Below are 16,823 nucleotides of genomic sequence, written 5' to 3' on the forward strand. Positions count from 1 at the left end.
GGACGTGGCGGTTGGTATTCGAATCTCATTTTCATTCAATTTCCGTTTACGAATTTCGTATTAATCTAAACCGATTCGAAGGAGATTACTGTCTCGTAGAGGGAATTTTAATTGGAGAAAAAATATGAAGCAACATGTTTATCCCGAAGATACGAGAACCGCTTCGAAAAAATTCCATCGTTTTTTTTTTCCAGTCGAGTTATAATCCTTGAGATTTATTAATAAGTTTTTGACGAGCCGGGGGTGTCAAATCGTACGGATATTAATATCGTTTTCATAAACGTCAATAATCAGAAGTTATTTACGAATTTGAAAAAGAAACACGAAAAAACGATCTTGAACACGGAAATCGCTCTCCACTGTTTCAAGGGAGCTTTAAAAGTCGCCGTGAAAAATATCTCGCATTCCTCGATCGTTTGCAGTGTATTAAAAAATTAGTGACGGATAGAAAAAAAGCAGAGAGTGACGGAGGGACGAAGAAAAATTTACGGAATTTCTTACATCAATGAACGAAGAATTCGTCGGACTTTCGTTATCTGTCAACGAGTGACACGGGAAATTTCCCTCAATTAATATCCGCTCGAGATGGAAGGAAAAAAATAAAATAAAATGAAGAAAAAAAAAAAAAACGGGTAAAAAAAAATTCTGGCAGCGAGATATTAGCGAGATGTCAAAACAAATTGGTTTGCAATGTCAACCGATCCCCTACTACCTAAAAATTACGGGAGAGTGAGTTGGCAAAAATCTCACCAATTCTAACACCCTTCCCCGTAGGCGTTGATATTCGAAGCAAATTTTTTTTTTCTTCTCAAATCAACTCCCAAATCGTAACGTATGTATTTCTCTTTTGATTTGATATTTAAATTGCCGTGAATTTGAGATTTCACGATCGAAAATCCGAATAATCTTTATCGTCAATTAGACGACGATTACTATTATAATATTACAACCAGAGATATTACGTTTCATTAAGTCCGAGAAATATTTAGAAAAAAGAGCCCGTACAAGAAAAAAAAAAAAACTCTCAACATGCGTGTGAAATGTAATGATGCGAACGACGAATGAACGGTATAAAATATAGCATACTTGTCAAATTGCTATCGTTTTCTAATCGATGATAATCGATGTACTACACACTTCACCTTGACTGGCATTTTGCTCTTCAAATTTCGAGTTTATTCGGGCGAACCGTGTCTCCCCGATATGCAATTTTCTTTTTTTTCCATTTTTTCTTCGCTGTCTTTTTTTTTTGCTATCCAGTCAAATTTGGTCGGACCATCTGGGGCACCGATGAAGATGAGAGAGAGAGACGAGAGACGAAACTGGCGTTGATAAACGAGCTACCCTCTTACAAAATTTTGGCCGGTTACCAAAATTTATTAGACATTCGGTATTAACTATGCGTAACTACACGAGCATATAGTATATCGAACTAGTAGAAAAATATTTGAATTTTTTCTCTTCTTTTTTTCTTTTTCAAAATACACACGAGGTTATCGAGTTCGTATACAGCGCGAATATTGAGGCGTTTCTTATTTTCTCTCCTTTTCTTTTTTTTTTTTTGTAACTTCAATTCAGTTAACCGACGAAGTGATTTATCTTATTTAGCGATGAACATCGGGTACCGAAGCTTTCTATCTACACAAAATTTCACAACCCTATAACTTCGGTATTGCTATTCCAACTATGTGAGTCACGTGTCAAGCTCGTGGCATTCGTTGCTAAAGTATCCCTATCTTGTGAAACTTTGGATTGATATCACTTCCCTTTGCGTAACGATCGAAATAAACTTATGTACATATGTACACAACGTATACGTGTGTGTAACGGTTATTGAGGATTATCTTGTACGCCATGAAATTCCAGTGAAATATATACGTGTACATAAATATATCCAGATACACATCTGCACTTTGAGGAAACATGTCAGTTACGCTTATACACACATACCAACCGACGTACGTACGTATATATGTGCGCACATATGTCCTAGAAAAGTCAGTTCAAGGTTATATTGAACCGATCAATAATATACGGTTAATATAAACCAGAGGCATAAGAAGTGCATCGATAGTTCTTGAACCGTTAAGAAACGATGAAAAATTTATCGAGAAATCCCGCGCACACGATACGTGTGTATATGTAAGTATAGTTACGACGTAGGATGGAGGACGGAATTATATTGCGAGGATTTTGAACGATGAAGTGAAAGGGGGCTGGGGAAATCGAAAAATGAAAGAAAAGAAAAAAAACATTTTTGTTCGCTAATCCCCGAGCTTTCGTTCGGCAATCAAGATACTTTTTATGTATATATTCCGTTCGCGAGGGGGTCGGGGATGTAGAAAATCCTCGTAACAAATCTCCGTTCGAAGGATATGCAGGGCGTCGCGTTATCCCGGATGCTGCATGAAGCTGATATATGTATGTACATACATATATACATAGAGCGGACGATCGTTGCATCGTTGAAACAATGGACCCGGTGGTTCGGGTTGACCGGGACAAGATACTCGCCTCTATTGTTCCCGTTGGTATCATTATCCAAGTCTGCACAACCTCAATAGCCTGCAGGATTTACTAAATATCCCCCCCCCCCCCCCCCCCTTTTCTCTGCGAAGCTCATCCAGGATCAGGTTTGGTATTTATACTAGTTGCTACGGGTATGAAAACTCGTAAAAAAAACTATTTCGTTAAACCGTATGTAATATATCGCGTAAAAGAACAATGACGAGGAATCTCCAACGGCTGTGTCATTATTTCTTGTGGGGTGAAAGAATATTTTTCCAAAATTTATTTCTCAATCTTCGTGTCACGAAATGGCGATGAAAAATCGAGTCAAAATATCGTCCTCCTAACGAATTATTTTCATTTTCCAAACGTGTTCTTTTTTTTTAAACATGAAACGCGTTTCACTTTTGAAATTGTAAAATACGAATAATATTGTAGAGTTGTCCCATTCGAACAAATAAACGTATTTATATTGTATAACTTTCAAACGCAAAACGCGAAAAGTTTATAATTTGATACTCGATACGCGTAGGTGTACGGGTTTTTCGTTTTTCCGAACTAGTCGCTCGACGATTTTTGCATGCACATCGCGTTTCGACGTCCGTTTATTATACACCTGCCAACTACATACGTGCTCGCAGGGGGTTATGACGAATCTAAATACCAAAAATGGAACAGTCGAAATTTTCATCTCTTGTTTGGGATTCAAATTTCCATGATCTGTAATCAATCGATAGGTAGGTGGGCATAAAATTTCATAATTGCTGCCAATTAAATGGAACATATTTTTCCTCTACATGACAACGAATTTCTCTAATTTTCTATTTTTTTTTTGTTTTTTTTTTTACTCTGATTGATAATTGGATTCTCTTTTCCATAAAACAGCTGTTTAGTTAAAAAATCAATTCGTCGACGTTAATTACAGCATTTTTAAATCGCAGCGCGAATACCGAATTTAAATATGCTAACCAAATACTCGTTAGTATACCGCAACGCCGTGTATTACCGCGAGTAAGAATTACAAGCCGAGTAAAAGGAAAAATAACTTAATCTGAATACCGCCCCAAATTTATCCATCAAATACCAGCGTATTCAGGGTGATCAAGATCAGCCGGCTTATACGACGAAAAATTGTGGTATAAGTTTTCTTCAAATTAGGTTAAATTTGTCATCGTATGCGAGATGGAATCTCTGAGGATTCAATGCGACATTTTTTTGCTATTTATTCACGATTACAACATCGCACGCGAACCACCGCTGGTTATTATATTTTTATCACACCGAAATTCGTGCACGTTACACGAAAAGTGAGGAAAATAAAGAATAGAAAAATAGAAAAAATTTACACGTAATTTTCAAAATGATGTATATCAATTCTGTCGTGAGTGTACGAATTTGTTTTTTCTTTTTTTTGTTTTTTCTTTTTTTCAAAGTAGTAAATTTGTCATCATTCAATAAAGCACATTATAAGAAATCTGACGCGTATAATTTTTGCTCATGCTACGTGTGACGTCTTAAATCACTGTAACGAAATAAACTATATCCCGAAAACACCGCCAGCGACGTCGCGACTCGATCGTTTTACGTTTTCTAAAAACCTATAGTTATACATACGCGTAATACATGTATACGTAAAACCTACTCGCATTTAAATTACGACGTCTTTCGCAATAGAAAAAGAAAAGGAACGAGACTCACGCGTACACCTACACGTATTTGCGACGCCTGAAAAAAAAAATCGACGCCATTTCGCATGGGTAGAGTCACCTGTTCCGAAGCTTCTCAACAAAATCTAATACAGATATCATTGTTTTCTCTTTCTGTCTGATTTTTTTTTCTCTATTCTTCGGTAATAAATTCGTTCAACTCTTGCACGATTGAAATAGTCTTTGAATTATCATGCAATAATTATACGAATCTGCGGCGCAAAGTTTGATCGCACGTTGGTTGCACATGCATAGGTACATACAAATTGGTATAAATTTACCTCGGAGACCAAACGCGGGGGGGGGAGGGGGGTATGCGGGGATAGAATCGTCAAAACTATAATACGTGTTATAATTAAAAAATTATACATTCCCACAGATCGCATAATGCTTTTATCGTTTGAATTATTTATACGTTACATACATACATGCCGCGTGCAACTTCCACGGTAATATGGGCTGAGTATATATTATGTACATAGATATATATATATATATATATATTTATTTATGTAAAAACGAATGTCCCACTGACACGCAGGAGCTTTAGCTTGCGTTTAAAATATAATTGAATTACCCAGTGCGGTGTGTGTGTGGGTATATATAAATTATGATATGACAAAAAAAAAAAAAAAAACATTTCTTGCACACGGTATCACGTACGTGTAAAGAAGAAAAGAATAAATGATAATGAAATTAATTATTCCATAACAATTTACCAACTCGTGTGTAATGAACAAATGTAAAACAAACGAACTTGAAATTTTTATATCGTTTTATTTATTTTTTTCTTGCAAAATTATGCCGTACAGCAGTGTACCTGCATCTACGTATGTGTAGAAGTATAGGGAGAAGCACATGTTCGGTTTTCGGAGGAACGACGAACGAGCTTTTATACAGCGGCGGGGCGTCGCGACGCGCGTCGCGCGTCTGCGAGTCAAACGACGCCCACGACTGCGGCAGTTGTGGACAGGCATGCGACAATATTTACGAGGGTGTCGCGCGATGTATTTCTAAATTCTAACCCGACCTTACCTAGGATATGTGTATAATATAACCTCAGCATATAAAGATACCGACCTATTCCGTATAAATATATACCAGAGAGCTAGGGGTAGGTATCAACGCTCTCTGATCGACGAATGTCTGACCGTTCGCTGACTTATACCACTGGTAAAGAAAATAACACCGCCGCGACGATTCTCCGTTATCTCATCGACCGATCCCCGACCATGCGATCTATACGGGACGTTCCACATACGCAAAATAACCCACCCCCGACCCCTGGTGAATTTTCTTTTTTTTTTTTTTTAATCTATACGTTTTTGAAAATCAGAAGAATCGAGGTATCTCCACTAGTTTTGATCGTAGCTTACGATTAAACTGTTGAACATTCTAAAAATCGCAAAAATCGCGAGGCTTGGAAAGAATGTCTCCGTTTTTTTTTTTTTGCGGAGCGTGGATGAAACTCCGATAAAATGAGAACGGATAAAAAAAAAACTTGCGATATAATTTCGACGGAAATCTCGGTAGCCCGAGGGTACGAGAAGCTCGGACTTTCCACAAGTATTCCAATTTCGTGGTTAATTCGATTCTCCGCGTCCAACGGAATCTGCAACACACCAATATTTCACGAACCAACGAATTCTCGTCGAAGTTCTGTAAGAATTTTCGCTGAAAATCGGACGATGAAATTAATATTCACTTAATTGGTGCAAGAGCTTTTCCATCATCCACGTATACGGGTACCTCATACGCAGATGCCCCGTGAAAAATAGATCGCCTCGCGAGTCGGAAGGCATGCAAAGTTATACATGAAGTCTGAGCTCGGAAAATTGTTGAAATATCGACGAGCGTCGTGAATATATTTAAAAGCTCAACCGTATCGGGTGTGTTTCAAGTACGAATCTTTCGCACCGACCAGCGGAATTATTCCCACCGCGCTCCTGTACAACGGCGCGTGAATTTTGAAGGAAAGTCGAACGTGAGAATGCGTTAAGGGAATTTTCTTTTCTCTCCCTGTTTTTTTTTTTTTTTATTTCCCGTGGTGGGGATACTGCGAGTGTATTTTGACGTTGCCTTCCAACTTCGACCGTGATATCTCCACCGAATTTCCCGTTCCTCGGCTAACGGTTAGTCGAATAACTTTAAAGCTGCAAAGTTTCGAACGCAGATGCCCCAGTTTTGGTTATCCTCCTCCGCCTTTCCAAGTCCCGTTATTTATACCAAAGATGGGTGGAAAACGGGCGGCCCCGCAGCCTCCGACCGTTGTATCTTTGGGTCCGCGCTCTCTCCCCCATGAATTGTAAACAACGTGTCACTTATTTTTCAGCCGATCGATTTTGTTGGGCGAAAAATTTTCAGAAAACCATTTCGAGCGCACGATAAATCTTCGATGCGGTTTCACACGGAAACTCACGTCATTTTCCAACGGCGCGAAATTCTCTACGGATTATAATATAGACGTACACCCCTGCTGCATCCATGCAACAGAAATATTTTTCCACCGAAGCATTTCGTTTCGCACATGCGACCGTTTCGACGGTTACATCGATGCTGACGTTCCCACTGCACGTTACGTTGCTTACATTTTTTCACGGAATCGAACTTCAAATTAACTGAACCCGTCGTATAGGCAGAGTTGTAAACCGATCGGGGTTGATTTAATTTATTTAGAGCAGAAAAAAGAGAGAAAAAAAAAATTGTGCACCGAAGGGTTGGCTACACGAATCAATAAATCAACATCCTCCAAGCATGATAAAGAAAAAAAAATGAATGAATGAAAATTTCGTACAAATGTGTCTGAATTAATTATCAAAGATGATCGCCGAATACTTTCGAAACCGAATCTGACATTGGATCAAAAGAGACGTCAAGGGTGCGCGAGGAATTTCATTGAAGTTAACCCCTTTCCTCGAATTCCCCGGCAGCTGTACGGGAATGAAATACCGAAGACGAGAGAACAAAAAGCTGACGCCTTTGCATGTCGTATGCATTGATAATATCGAAGAGAAGAGAAGAGAAGAGGAGTTACGATTCCTCGCGAGATTTGCTACTTCGACGTTTCGTCGATTCTCTTCATTCCTCGAGGGTGCAATAATGGCGATACGTATACACGTAACCGAGAGCGTTATCAGTCGGCTCTGCTTTGTTTCACGCTTGCTAAATAGTGATGTTGACGTATAGCGATATGATCCATCAAAATACACGAGACACGTTGCTTTTCATTTCTTTGCGGAAGAATTCATCGCGAAATCCTTTCGCTTCTCAGCGCATTTTGCATCTTGTATAATTTTTTTTTTTTTTCAGAGTAACTCTTAATTCCAATTCTTCGATCAACGAGGCGTTAACGATTTCAGAGTCCATCGTTCGACCTTGTTATGTTCTTTTCAAAGAATAAAAAGAATACATAACATACCCTCATACGAAAGGAATTTGTACTCGAATGTGTAATATAATTGCGAATCCTTGACGCGGTCGGATAATCAAAGGAGATTGAAGGATACACCGCAAAGCGTAATCGAAACCGAGGAGCGCTTTTCGCTTTGTTTTTTTTTTTTTTTTTTTTTCTTTAAATAATTCGGTTACAGATTTTATGGATGTTTGTGATTGTTGTTAATTTTACGAATTCATTTCGCAGGCTCGTAACAAACCTGCCGACGGAGTCGGCCACGTTAACCAAAAGGGAGCGGCTAGCCAGAAGGCGCCATTGGCAGGAGGGCAGAAAGTCGCGCCCGGAGCAAAAGCTGCTGCAAAACCCGCGCAAAAGCCGACCGCCCAGAAAGGGCAAGTCAAGGTTACTCCGAAAGCAGCGTCTGTGAAAACTGGTAAAAATAAGAAGAAGGGACAACGGCAACAGTACGATCTCATCGTAACGATAAACCCGGTAAGCAAATTCCTACTACTCATTTCTTTTTGTAAAAAAAGATAGAAGAAAAAAAAAAAACAAGTATCAAGTTCGTACATAAAACGAAATGAAAAAATAACAAAATTACTGATACAGCATAAGCTCTATATACGGCCCGTTCAAAAAAATAGAAAGAAAAAAAGCTGAGCTTGCGACGCGAACCAAGATTACTGGCGACATCTTCCCAATCTATTGGATAAACTTTGCCTCAATCCACGCGGTGGTGAGACTTCCACCATTTTCGTGCCTCAGGGTAAACGATCTAGACCGAATCTACTATCATCGCGATCTACAGATTCGATAACTTCATCAGTTGTAACTTAAACAGATTCAGAATTTCAAGCAGCAAAAAAATACTTGATTTCAATTCTCTCCCTTCTAGAGCGCGAAATAATTGATTCTTTGTTCTTAAATGAAATTTAATTTCGGCTCGAGATATTCAACCGGAGGTCGTCTGGATCGTTAATAATAATTTGATTCCGCGGTGTCCTAGGATATATACCTATGTGATAATGAATTTTAGCAACGACCGTGGCCGTATCTCGCCACGTAGGTACACGGTCATAGATACATTGGAATTTACAAGTAAAACGTGTGAATTGCACGAAGTAATGACGCGCCGTTAGCTGCGGCCTGTTGAATTTGCCCTAGTTTAGAGGTTGCGGTAATAATCAATCAATAGATTCACTTGGCCGGCCGCGTTGTAATACTAACTAGGAATTCGAGGTATGCCGGACACTACCGCGATATGGTCAGCTCAGCTGGTTCCGAGACGTAAATAAAGACGGAAATACACCGGCCTCTACATTTCCAACTCGACGCGATATCTACATCACAATTTTCTCCATCTAGGCGCACACGTACATATCATGCATAAAAACGTGTACGTTATATGATTTTAAAACCGACCACACCATCGCTCCGCAGTCGATATCGATCGCGAGCGTTCGATCGATTTTTAATTTCAATGAAACCGCTCGAGAAAATCAACAGAAAAATTATTCACCCGTACACCGATTCAATTCGATTTCCATTATCTTCGCAAAAATTTGATCATCGAACGCGGCGGCGTTCGATTTATAAAAAAGTTCAGCCCACTCGAGCTTGAGTTAACGAGTGCTTTATTCTCAATAATTTTTGGCCTCGCTACAGAATTACTTTCTTTTCTTTTCCCTTTTTTTCTTTTTTTTTTTTGTCAAATAATTCAGTGCGGTGAAAACCCTTGTAAATTTATTAATCAATCACACGTAAGATCAAACGAATGAAAGTGTGTCTTAATTAAAATATTACGCAATGGAAAAAAATAACAAATATATCATCAACCCCGTAAAATTCAAATGGAGTTAACTTAATGCCTAAAAAATCGAGCGTGCTTACATAAGTATAACGACGCACGTATTGTTCAGCAGTTTTGTATAGTTCGGCCGCACAACGTACGCGACATGTTTTCACAAATACTTGTTAACTTTTCGGTATTTTGGCAAAGAAAATAACGTTGTAGTATTCAAGAGTCTGCGTATAACTCTGCGGCATCGCGGGGACACAAAGGTCTCGGGCTAGTGAGGCAATCCAAGAGTTAGCTGACAGTTAAAAACAGCCGGTAGCCTACTTAGTTAGTGCTCAACATATTATCCATCTCATTTTCGAGATTGTTGGTTTTTTTTTTCTCTTTTCATTTTTGTTTTAAAAAAACTTTTTCTTCCCTATCTTCTGCTCTCTGTAACAAACGTTATAATCCCCATCCACTTTATACTGCACCGTAGAACTTACCGCGGTTTGTAAAACTGACGTAAAAAATAGAAACAAAAACTTCAATTCGTACACTCAAAGAGTAATATATAGAGAGTGTACTTGATATTTTATCGCATCCGTTCGTTGCGGAGTTTAACAACAACGTGAACAATCGTGGTAATAATTGCAATGAAAATAACGACATAATATCGCAAGTTTTCGAGTGACACCCGCGCACTGTACGACAATCATTGTTTTATAACTGTGCACATCGGCGGAAATCTAGATATACATGTAACGGAGTTGGGTGAAAAAATGAACGATCCGTTCGGTCGTCTTCTTAAAAAAGTCTAAAATTGAACACATATAATAATTCCATACATTAAAGACCCTGTGAAATTAAAGAACCATGTATCAACTCTGGTTTCCAGATTGAATAAAGTGCTCGTTACCGTATCAAGCAGTGAAAAAAAATTGAATAAAAAAACCGAAACAGAGAGAAAAAAAAAAAGACAAAATATAATTCAATAAGAGGAGAAAAAAAGGTGTGCAATTGTTTCGATTAAACATCGACGTACAAGTTCATAGAATGGCGGAAGCACCTTGCACGGAACGGAAGTATACTCATGAATATGGAAGGCTGAGACGTCTCACCAGCACTATAGACGGACAAATAAGACAAATCAGTGTAAGTCAGAGAAAGAAAAAAAAAATAAAAAAATAAAAGTACTCGAAAATCGATCGATAAATATTCGAACCCATCAGATCGGTAGGTATGTTACTTTTGCTGAAAACTATCGTTTCAACGATACAACCCGGATGCGTTTTTGCGGAATGCGGAGAAGAGGAGAGAATTCCTAACGAGTGGAGCGACGGGTCATCAGTCAGTCTATTGATTTTCGATAAAAATTGGAAGATCTGTATCGATTACACAAACCGTTGCCCGCGGATTTTATTACGTTTCAAACTATATTTTTTTTTTTCTTTTCTAGTTTTTTTCTTTCCATTGCCTTCCGCGGAGTAGTTTTTGCTCTGGAATTGTAGTGCCGTTGTATGCACGAGTGTGTGTATCGCATATATAGATACACACGTGCTATCGGTATCGATAAAAGCGCTTAAACGAACGAACGAACGAGCGAACGAACTGCAGCAGCACTACTAAAGTACGAGGGTAAAACTTTCTTTTGATCCCGTTTCCGCGTCCTCTTGAAAATCTCATCCAATCTCCCTCGAACTCAATACTATTTTATTACTTCTTTTTTTCTTCAAACTGAATGTTTTGTTTTTTTTTTTCCCTCTTCTTCCAAACTCTGGCTCTAGGCGCTGCATCCGAGTATCGTACCTACTACAATTCCTGCGCATATAGTCGAGAAATGAAAAATGAATAAATAAAAAATTACGATTGAATACCTCATTTATGCGATTTATGCGTATCTAATGTACAGCAAATTTTTATCATTGCTAATTTTCGGATGACACAGATAAAAATCTACTCCATATTCAACGAGGCTCCCAGGTAGCAGGTGCATTTTAATTCCTACCTCTATGCACCGGAGATACGTAACATGCGAACTGATTCGATTTCGGACTATGACCGAATTAAGAGAACACCGGAAAAGCTCGGAAAAAATAATCGCAATTTCGAGCCTCGATGCAAAACTGGAGGAAATCGAGCTCAACTCGTTTACATTTTTTCCACAACTTTTCATTCGATTCTTGATTTTTCTTTTTTTTTTTTTTGTTTCTGGATGTGTGAAAATCCGGACGTATCCGTACGTGCAGTGTATGAAAGTCTGTCGGGCCTTATTCTGAGGGACACGAAGAGGCACCTCAGTTGTTAAAAGTTTCTGCGGAGAATATCTCTGTCATCATTTACCGTTGAATTTCCGCTTCGCGCACCGAAGTTAAAAACTTTTGAAAAACTTCATCTCACCGTCCAAAGTCAATCAAAGAGCGAAAGATTCGAGGTGGAAAATAAAACTTCGAACCACTGTCCGCGCTATGTATGTGCGACGTGAAGTATACATGAATATTCGAATGATAAAGTTTTAATCAAATATCCAGGTATCGACTTTATACATCAAATATCCAGCTTTCGAATATGTATACATGAAAAATACATTCTCGAAGAATTTCCAAGACAGGGGTATGAATTTTCGAAAATTTCAATGTGTGAGAAACCCTTTGATCGATTTTCGGAAATTCTTTCACAGTTTCGAATGGGTTTTTTTCGGTAGCAAAAAAAAAAATGGACTCATTCATCTCACCCACCGCATCTATTATACGGTTGAATACGGGAGATTTTCCGTGAACCGATACTATTTATAGTAAAAGGTGATCGGAGCGGCGCGCAAGAGATTAACGGAAGTGGTCGAGACGAGACGGTTTTTTCTTCTAAATTTTTTTCCCTTTTTTCTCCTTCACTCTCAATTTTGTTTATTTGAACATTTTTTTTTTATCGTTCCATCTTCCTCTTTTTCTTCTCCGGATGACCCTGAGCTCGTAGTTTCTAAATTTATGATTACACCCTCCCCCCTACCAATGTGTCAGAATGACGTTATTCCTCACTCAACGTAAGTAACATTCACGCACTAAATTCCGTCATCCCAGAACTGATAAACTTTTCATCTGCATTCGACGATCGAAAAACTGCTCAATAAATCCAAAATCCATAAAATATATCCCCGTCAAATTTGTGTCAATCGAACAATTATCTGCATATTAATTAAAATTTATCAAACATACGTATTCGAATTCAAGAAAATTTCTTATCTTACCCGCACTGTAAACGTCAAAATATAAACCGAGTGCAGTTCACATTTTTTTTTTTATTTTACTTCTCTTCACGATTACACTCCATTTCAATTTTGTTATACAGCTACGAAAAACTAGATAAAATAAACCGAAATAAAAACGATGTGAGAAATCAGTGCCCTCATAATTCGTCGACGATTTTTTTCAATAAATGACGAAGTCGAAAGTGCGTTGCGAATAAATCTTTAACCTGCGTTGATAATTGTAAGAGCGAACTGCTCGTTTGGGATGTTCAAACCGAGGTAGTTGGGAGATACTAATCCTGAGAGCGACTGGGTCAAACTAGATGTGAAACGTATGTATATGTACACATGTGTGGTACCTACGTTCGTGTACATATGTAGGCTGATTCGAATTTGTACGCGAAACTCGAAGCGAAATTCAAATTTTGAGTGGGCGCGGTAGTGGTACGGTTAAATCGTTAGTAAATTGTGTGTATATGTGGTATATATATATATATATACATATGTAAATAAGTACGTGTCGTATGTAAATGTGTATACGGTATGTAATTCTGTTCGTATTACGCTTAAATCGGGTGACCCTATTATATATTTATTAATAATTCGGGAAGTCGGCATTTAATCATCCACGTTTTGAACTTTCGTATACGTTATATAGTTTGAAAACGGTTGCAACTATAACTATAATATTATAACGAACTGCAGGCAAATGGCCAAGATCGTCCTCATGGATGGTCTTCTTGTCTCGTTTCTCTTCTTCGAGGTACAAGATCGCGGCGACAGTAATTTTATCGCTTGAAACTAGCGAAGCTAAAAACGAAAACAATTAAAACGAGATATCCATTTTTCAATTCACCTCACGTAACCGCATCTACAATTAATAATACAATGACCGATGAAACCGACGACAAAATATACGCAAGCCAGTACTCCAGGCTCAGAAGACTTACCAATCAAATCGACTGCCAAATAAGAAACCTTTCCGTGAGTTGCAAAAATTCAACAGAGAAAACTTAGTGTTTCGATTGGAGAAGAAGAAATTGAAAAAAAAATCAATGTGTTATTTAATAATTAATTTGATGGGTGTCTCTTTCTCTTTTTTGTTACAGTCTGAGTATGGGCTATCCGAGGACCAAGTTGCAGGTGAGCAAAAAAAAAAAAAACAGAAAACCACGTGATATTCGATGGCCACATTTATAATTTATCACGTTTGATTCGTTTTCTACCTATTTATGGACGATTGAAATTCAAATGGAAAAATTCAGTTTTAGTCAAGCTTTAGTTTCCGCTCGAGAACTTCCGCATTATAATATATCGGTCGGTCCGCACGGTGGAAGCGAAAAATAAAATAAAAACGAATGAAAAATAAAAATGAAAAGAGAAGAAAGGAAGAGGGGAAAAAAGAATAGTAGAGCTTTTCTATCCAGCAGCAGCTTCCGCGCGTCAACTATATAGATTTTCGGAGCGGAAGTGCACTTCGCCAAGCTGCTTACAACCGGTGGGATTTCCTTTTTCGGTTTTCTCATTCGATTCTCTGGTACCGAGTAACTTCACTGTACGGTTCAAATGGCGAAGATTCGTGACAGGATTTCAGATATTTCAAATAACATTCGTACCGATCGATTCGAACGTGATCGTGAACGACGTCGATCGACGTAAGTACGTCAAATATTTAGTCAAAGGGTTCGTTTCTGCGCATTTTATGTTTAATCATGAGTTGCACATGTGTATTTATATTACTTTCGTACCTAGATACATGTATTACGGATGAAAAGCTGCATTTGGCAACTCTTCGCGTAACTATGCGAACCACCAAGTCGAGCAACTCGCGCCAGAAACTAGCTCAGCTCAATTTGGAACGTCTGAAATTTAATTGGAAAATCAACAAAACCAAAATTATCAATCAACTTTCTCGTTAATTAAACATGCCCCGATATCTGATAGCGAAATCCGTAACACAAAATCTAGAAGCTCGTACATACACGTTCGATTTAATTAAGTTTAACGCGTCCCGTATATCGCGAAAGTTAATTTTCTCTGGTTCAAAATTGAAAAAAGAAAAAAAAAAAACAAACAAATAAAAACGAAATAACCGACGTTAAATTTCATCGCGTATTCGATGCCCCCGATATCGAGCGGTGAAATTTTGCGTGATTTTGATATTTCAACTATATTCGGAGGGTTGGTTAATTTCGGGAGGATTATACGACGATTCGCGATGTGTACGAAAATGAAATTTCATCTGTTCCATATGATTTCGGAAAGTTCGGAGTCGCTCGAACGGAAATTAGTAAAGTTATATCACCGCGAGAGAGCAGAAAGACAAGTAATCGTTAAAGCATCCGTGCAGCCTTCCTAGGCAGCCTCGCCCCGTACGTATAGTTAGATGAAAATTCACATTCTACGTCCGATAAACGTGGTAATACAAAACGTAAATCTCCATCCCCTGTATATAATGTACAAAATTGCTTTCAACGCATCCATTTTAACGTTATCGATTTTTGTACCGCAAACAAAATTTTTTTTTCTTCTCTTTCTCTTTTCTTTTAAATAAATTTCCTGTTCCGTCGTCGTAGCTCGGAAATTTATTCACGTCTCATTTTTATCCTTCGTCGTCACAGGAGTGACTGTAAATATAATAATTCGAAACTTTACCATATGAAAATATCGGTGACGTCGCATCGCTAAACGCTGTTGAATGTCATTTTTTCTAATTTGTGTAGCGGAAAACAGTCAAAAAAACATCGAGAATTTCGGATGGCCTAATAACCGACCATTTTTCATTTTACCATTCGTACGACTGACAATTATTTTTTGATTTTTTGTCTCTCTTCTCTAGATGCGCCTGTCAGTCGGACGTGATTCATTGAATTTTTAACAACACAGTTTCCCCAACAGATTCTAGCCACAGGCGACAGAAACTGACTCCACATATTGAAAAGCAGTTGTCACTCATGATCACGGTGTTGTGTGCGTGTGTCTATTCGAGCTAAACTACAAAAATTTTCATCAAAAATTCAGGGCTTTCGATTCGCGGGGAAAAAATCCATCGGAAAGCGCGTCGGTCGTCGCATTTACTCTTCTCTTTTTCCGATCCGAAAAAAAAAACTTTTCATTTTTACGGAAAATTTTTATTTCACGACGAGAAGAGAAAAAAAAAAAACTTTCCAGCGAGGAACCCGCGGGATTTTATCACGGCGCTGAGTCACCCATTGATCTGAATTACTCGTGCGATTCGTCACACTAAAAACAAGCATCTCTGTCGAATTTTTTTTCTCTGTAATTTTCCAACCGATGATTTCGAACACCGGCCGTTCACGTACAGCTTAGTTTATCGAACACGTATATACTCGACCGCAAAACAACCAGATTTCGTGTCATAAAGCAGTCAATTTTACCAGCTACCGCGGTTACATCCGCGTAATTTGAGCCAAAACGAAATATCGCTTCGAATGCCACGCGAGTCGAAAATAGCGGAGTGATGGTGTCAAATATTGAAAAAAAAAAAACACGTCAAACTTTCCGACGCTTTCGATACGAACGAGGAACGGAGTCAAACGTGAAACGTCAAAAAAAAAAAAAAGCTAGGGTAATACGCCGTTGGAAATTAGGCCTGCAATCGACTCAACAAACAAAAAAAAAAGATATGAATGAATGAAGATTAGGTGAAATGCAAATCTGATGAAATTCCTGAATCTTGAATGAATGTTCGAAATTTTCTCTTCTCGTTCTCCGTCCCTTATTATTATTTTATTTTTTTTTTTCTCCTCGAGTAGAGAAGGGCAGTCGTACAAGTTCGGTGTAACCGTAAACTGCAACGCCGACGAACGTTCTTGGCATGAAAGTTAAATCGAGCAAAGGTCTGTTATAGTAAAATGCATGACAGGCACAAACAGACATCCGCTTTCTGAGGCAGAGGAACGTGGTGGTTTCATGGAATAGAAATTTGGTTGGGTGCATCATTTATATCTGTATACATGTCCTACCGTGTATACGAGATACATACGTCTATGTGTCCGTAGCTGGCCGGTTGCCCGTTTTCCATGGCTCGTGATTAATTGAAATGAGTAGAGACCACGAGGACAATACTTAAATGGCCACATCGACGATTGAAACTTCTAGGCTCTGTTACATTACTTCGTATATTACATGCAGATATTACGTCCGCTGTATACAACCCGGAAATCCTCAATA

At 38.4% G+C, this 16,823-nt stretch overlaps 1 protein-coding gene across 6 annotated transcripts in view; it reads left to right on the plus strand.

Moving 5' to 3' along the window:
- LOC105690036 (neo-calmodulin-like) overlaps nt 1-16,823 on the plus strand; it is an 82,553-nt gene that overhangs the window by 57,754 nt on the left and 7,976 nt on the right. For 4 of the 6 annotated variants that reach the window (XM_020854672.2, XM_012407516.3, XM_048654623.1 and 1 more), the window contains 2 exons: nt 7,855-8,100; nt 13,739-13,772. In XM_020854672.2, the coding sequence (XP_020710331.1) occupies nt 7,855-8,100; nt 13,739-13,772 (280 nt within the window). Of the gene's footprint in view, nt 1-7,854; nt 8,101-9,524; nt 10,541-13,278; nt 13,614-13,738; nt 13,773-16,823 lie in introns of those variants that run through there. The other 2 variants (XM_012407518.3, XM_012407519.3) reach the window with 2 other exon arrangements.

This window comes from Athalia rosae, chromosome 4 (genome assembly GCF_917208135.1).
Source record: "Athalia rosae chromosome 4, iyAthRosa1.1, whole genome shotgun sequence".
NCBI lineage: Eukaryota > Metazoa > Arthropoda > Insecta > Hymenoptera > Athaliidae > Athalia > Athalia rosae.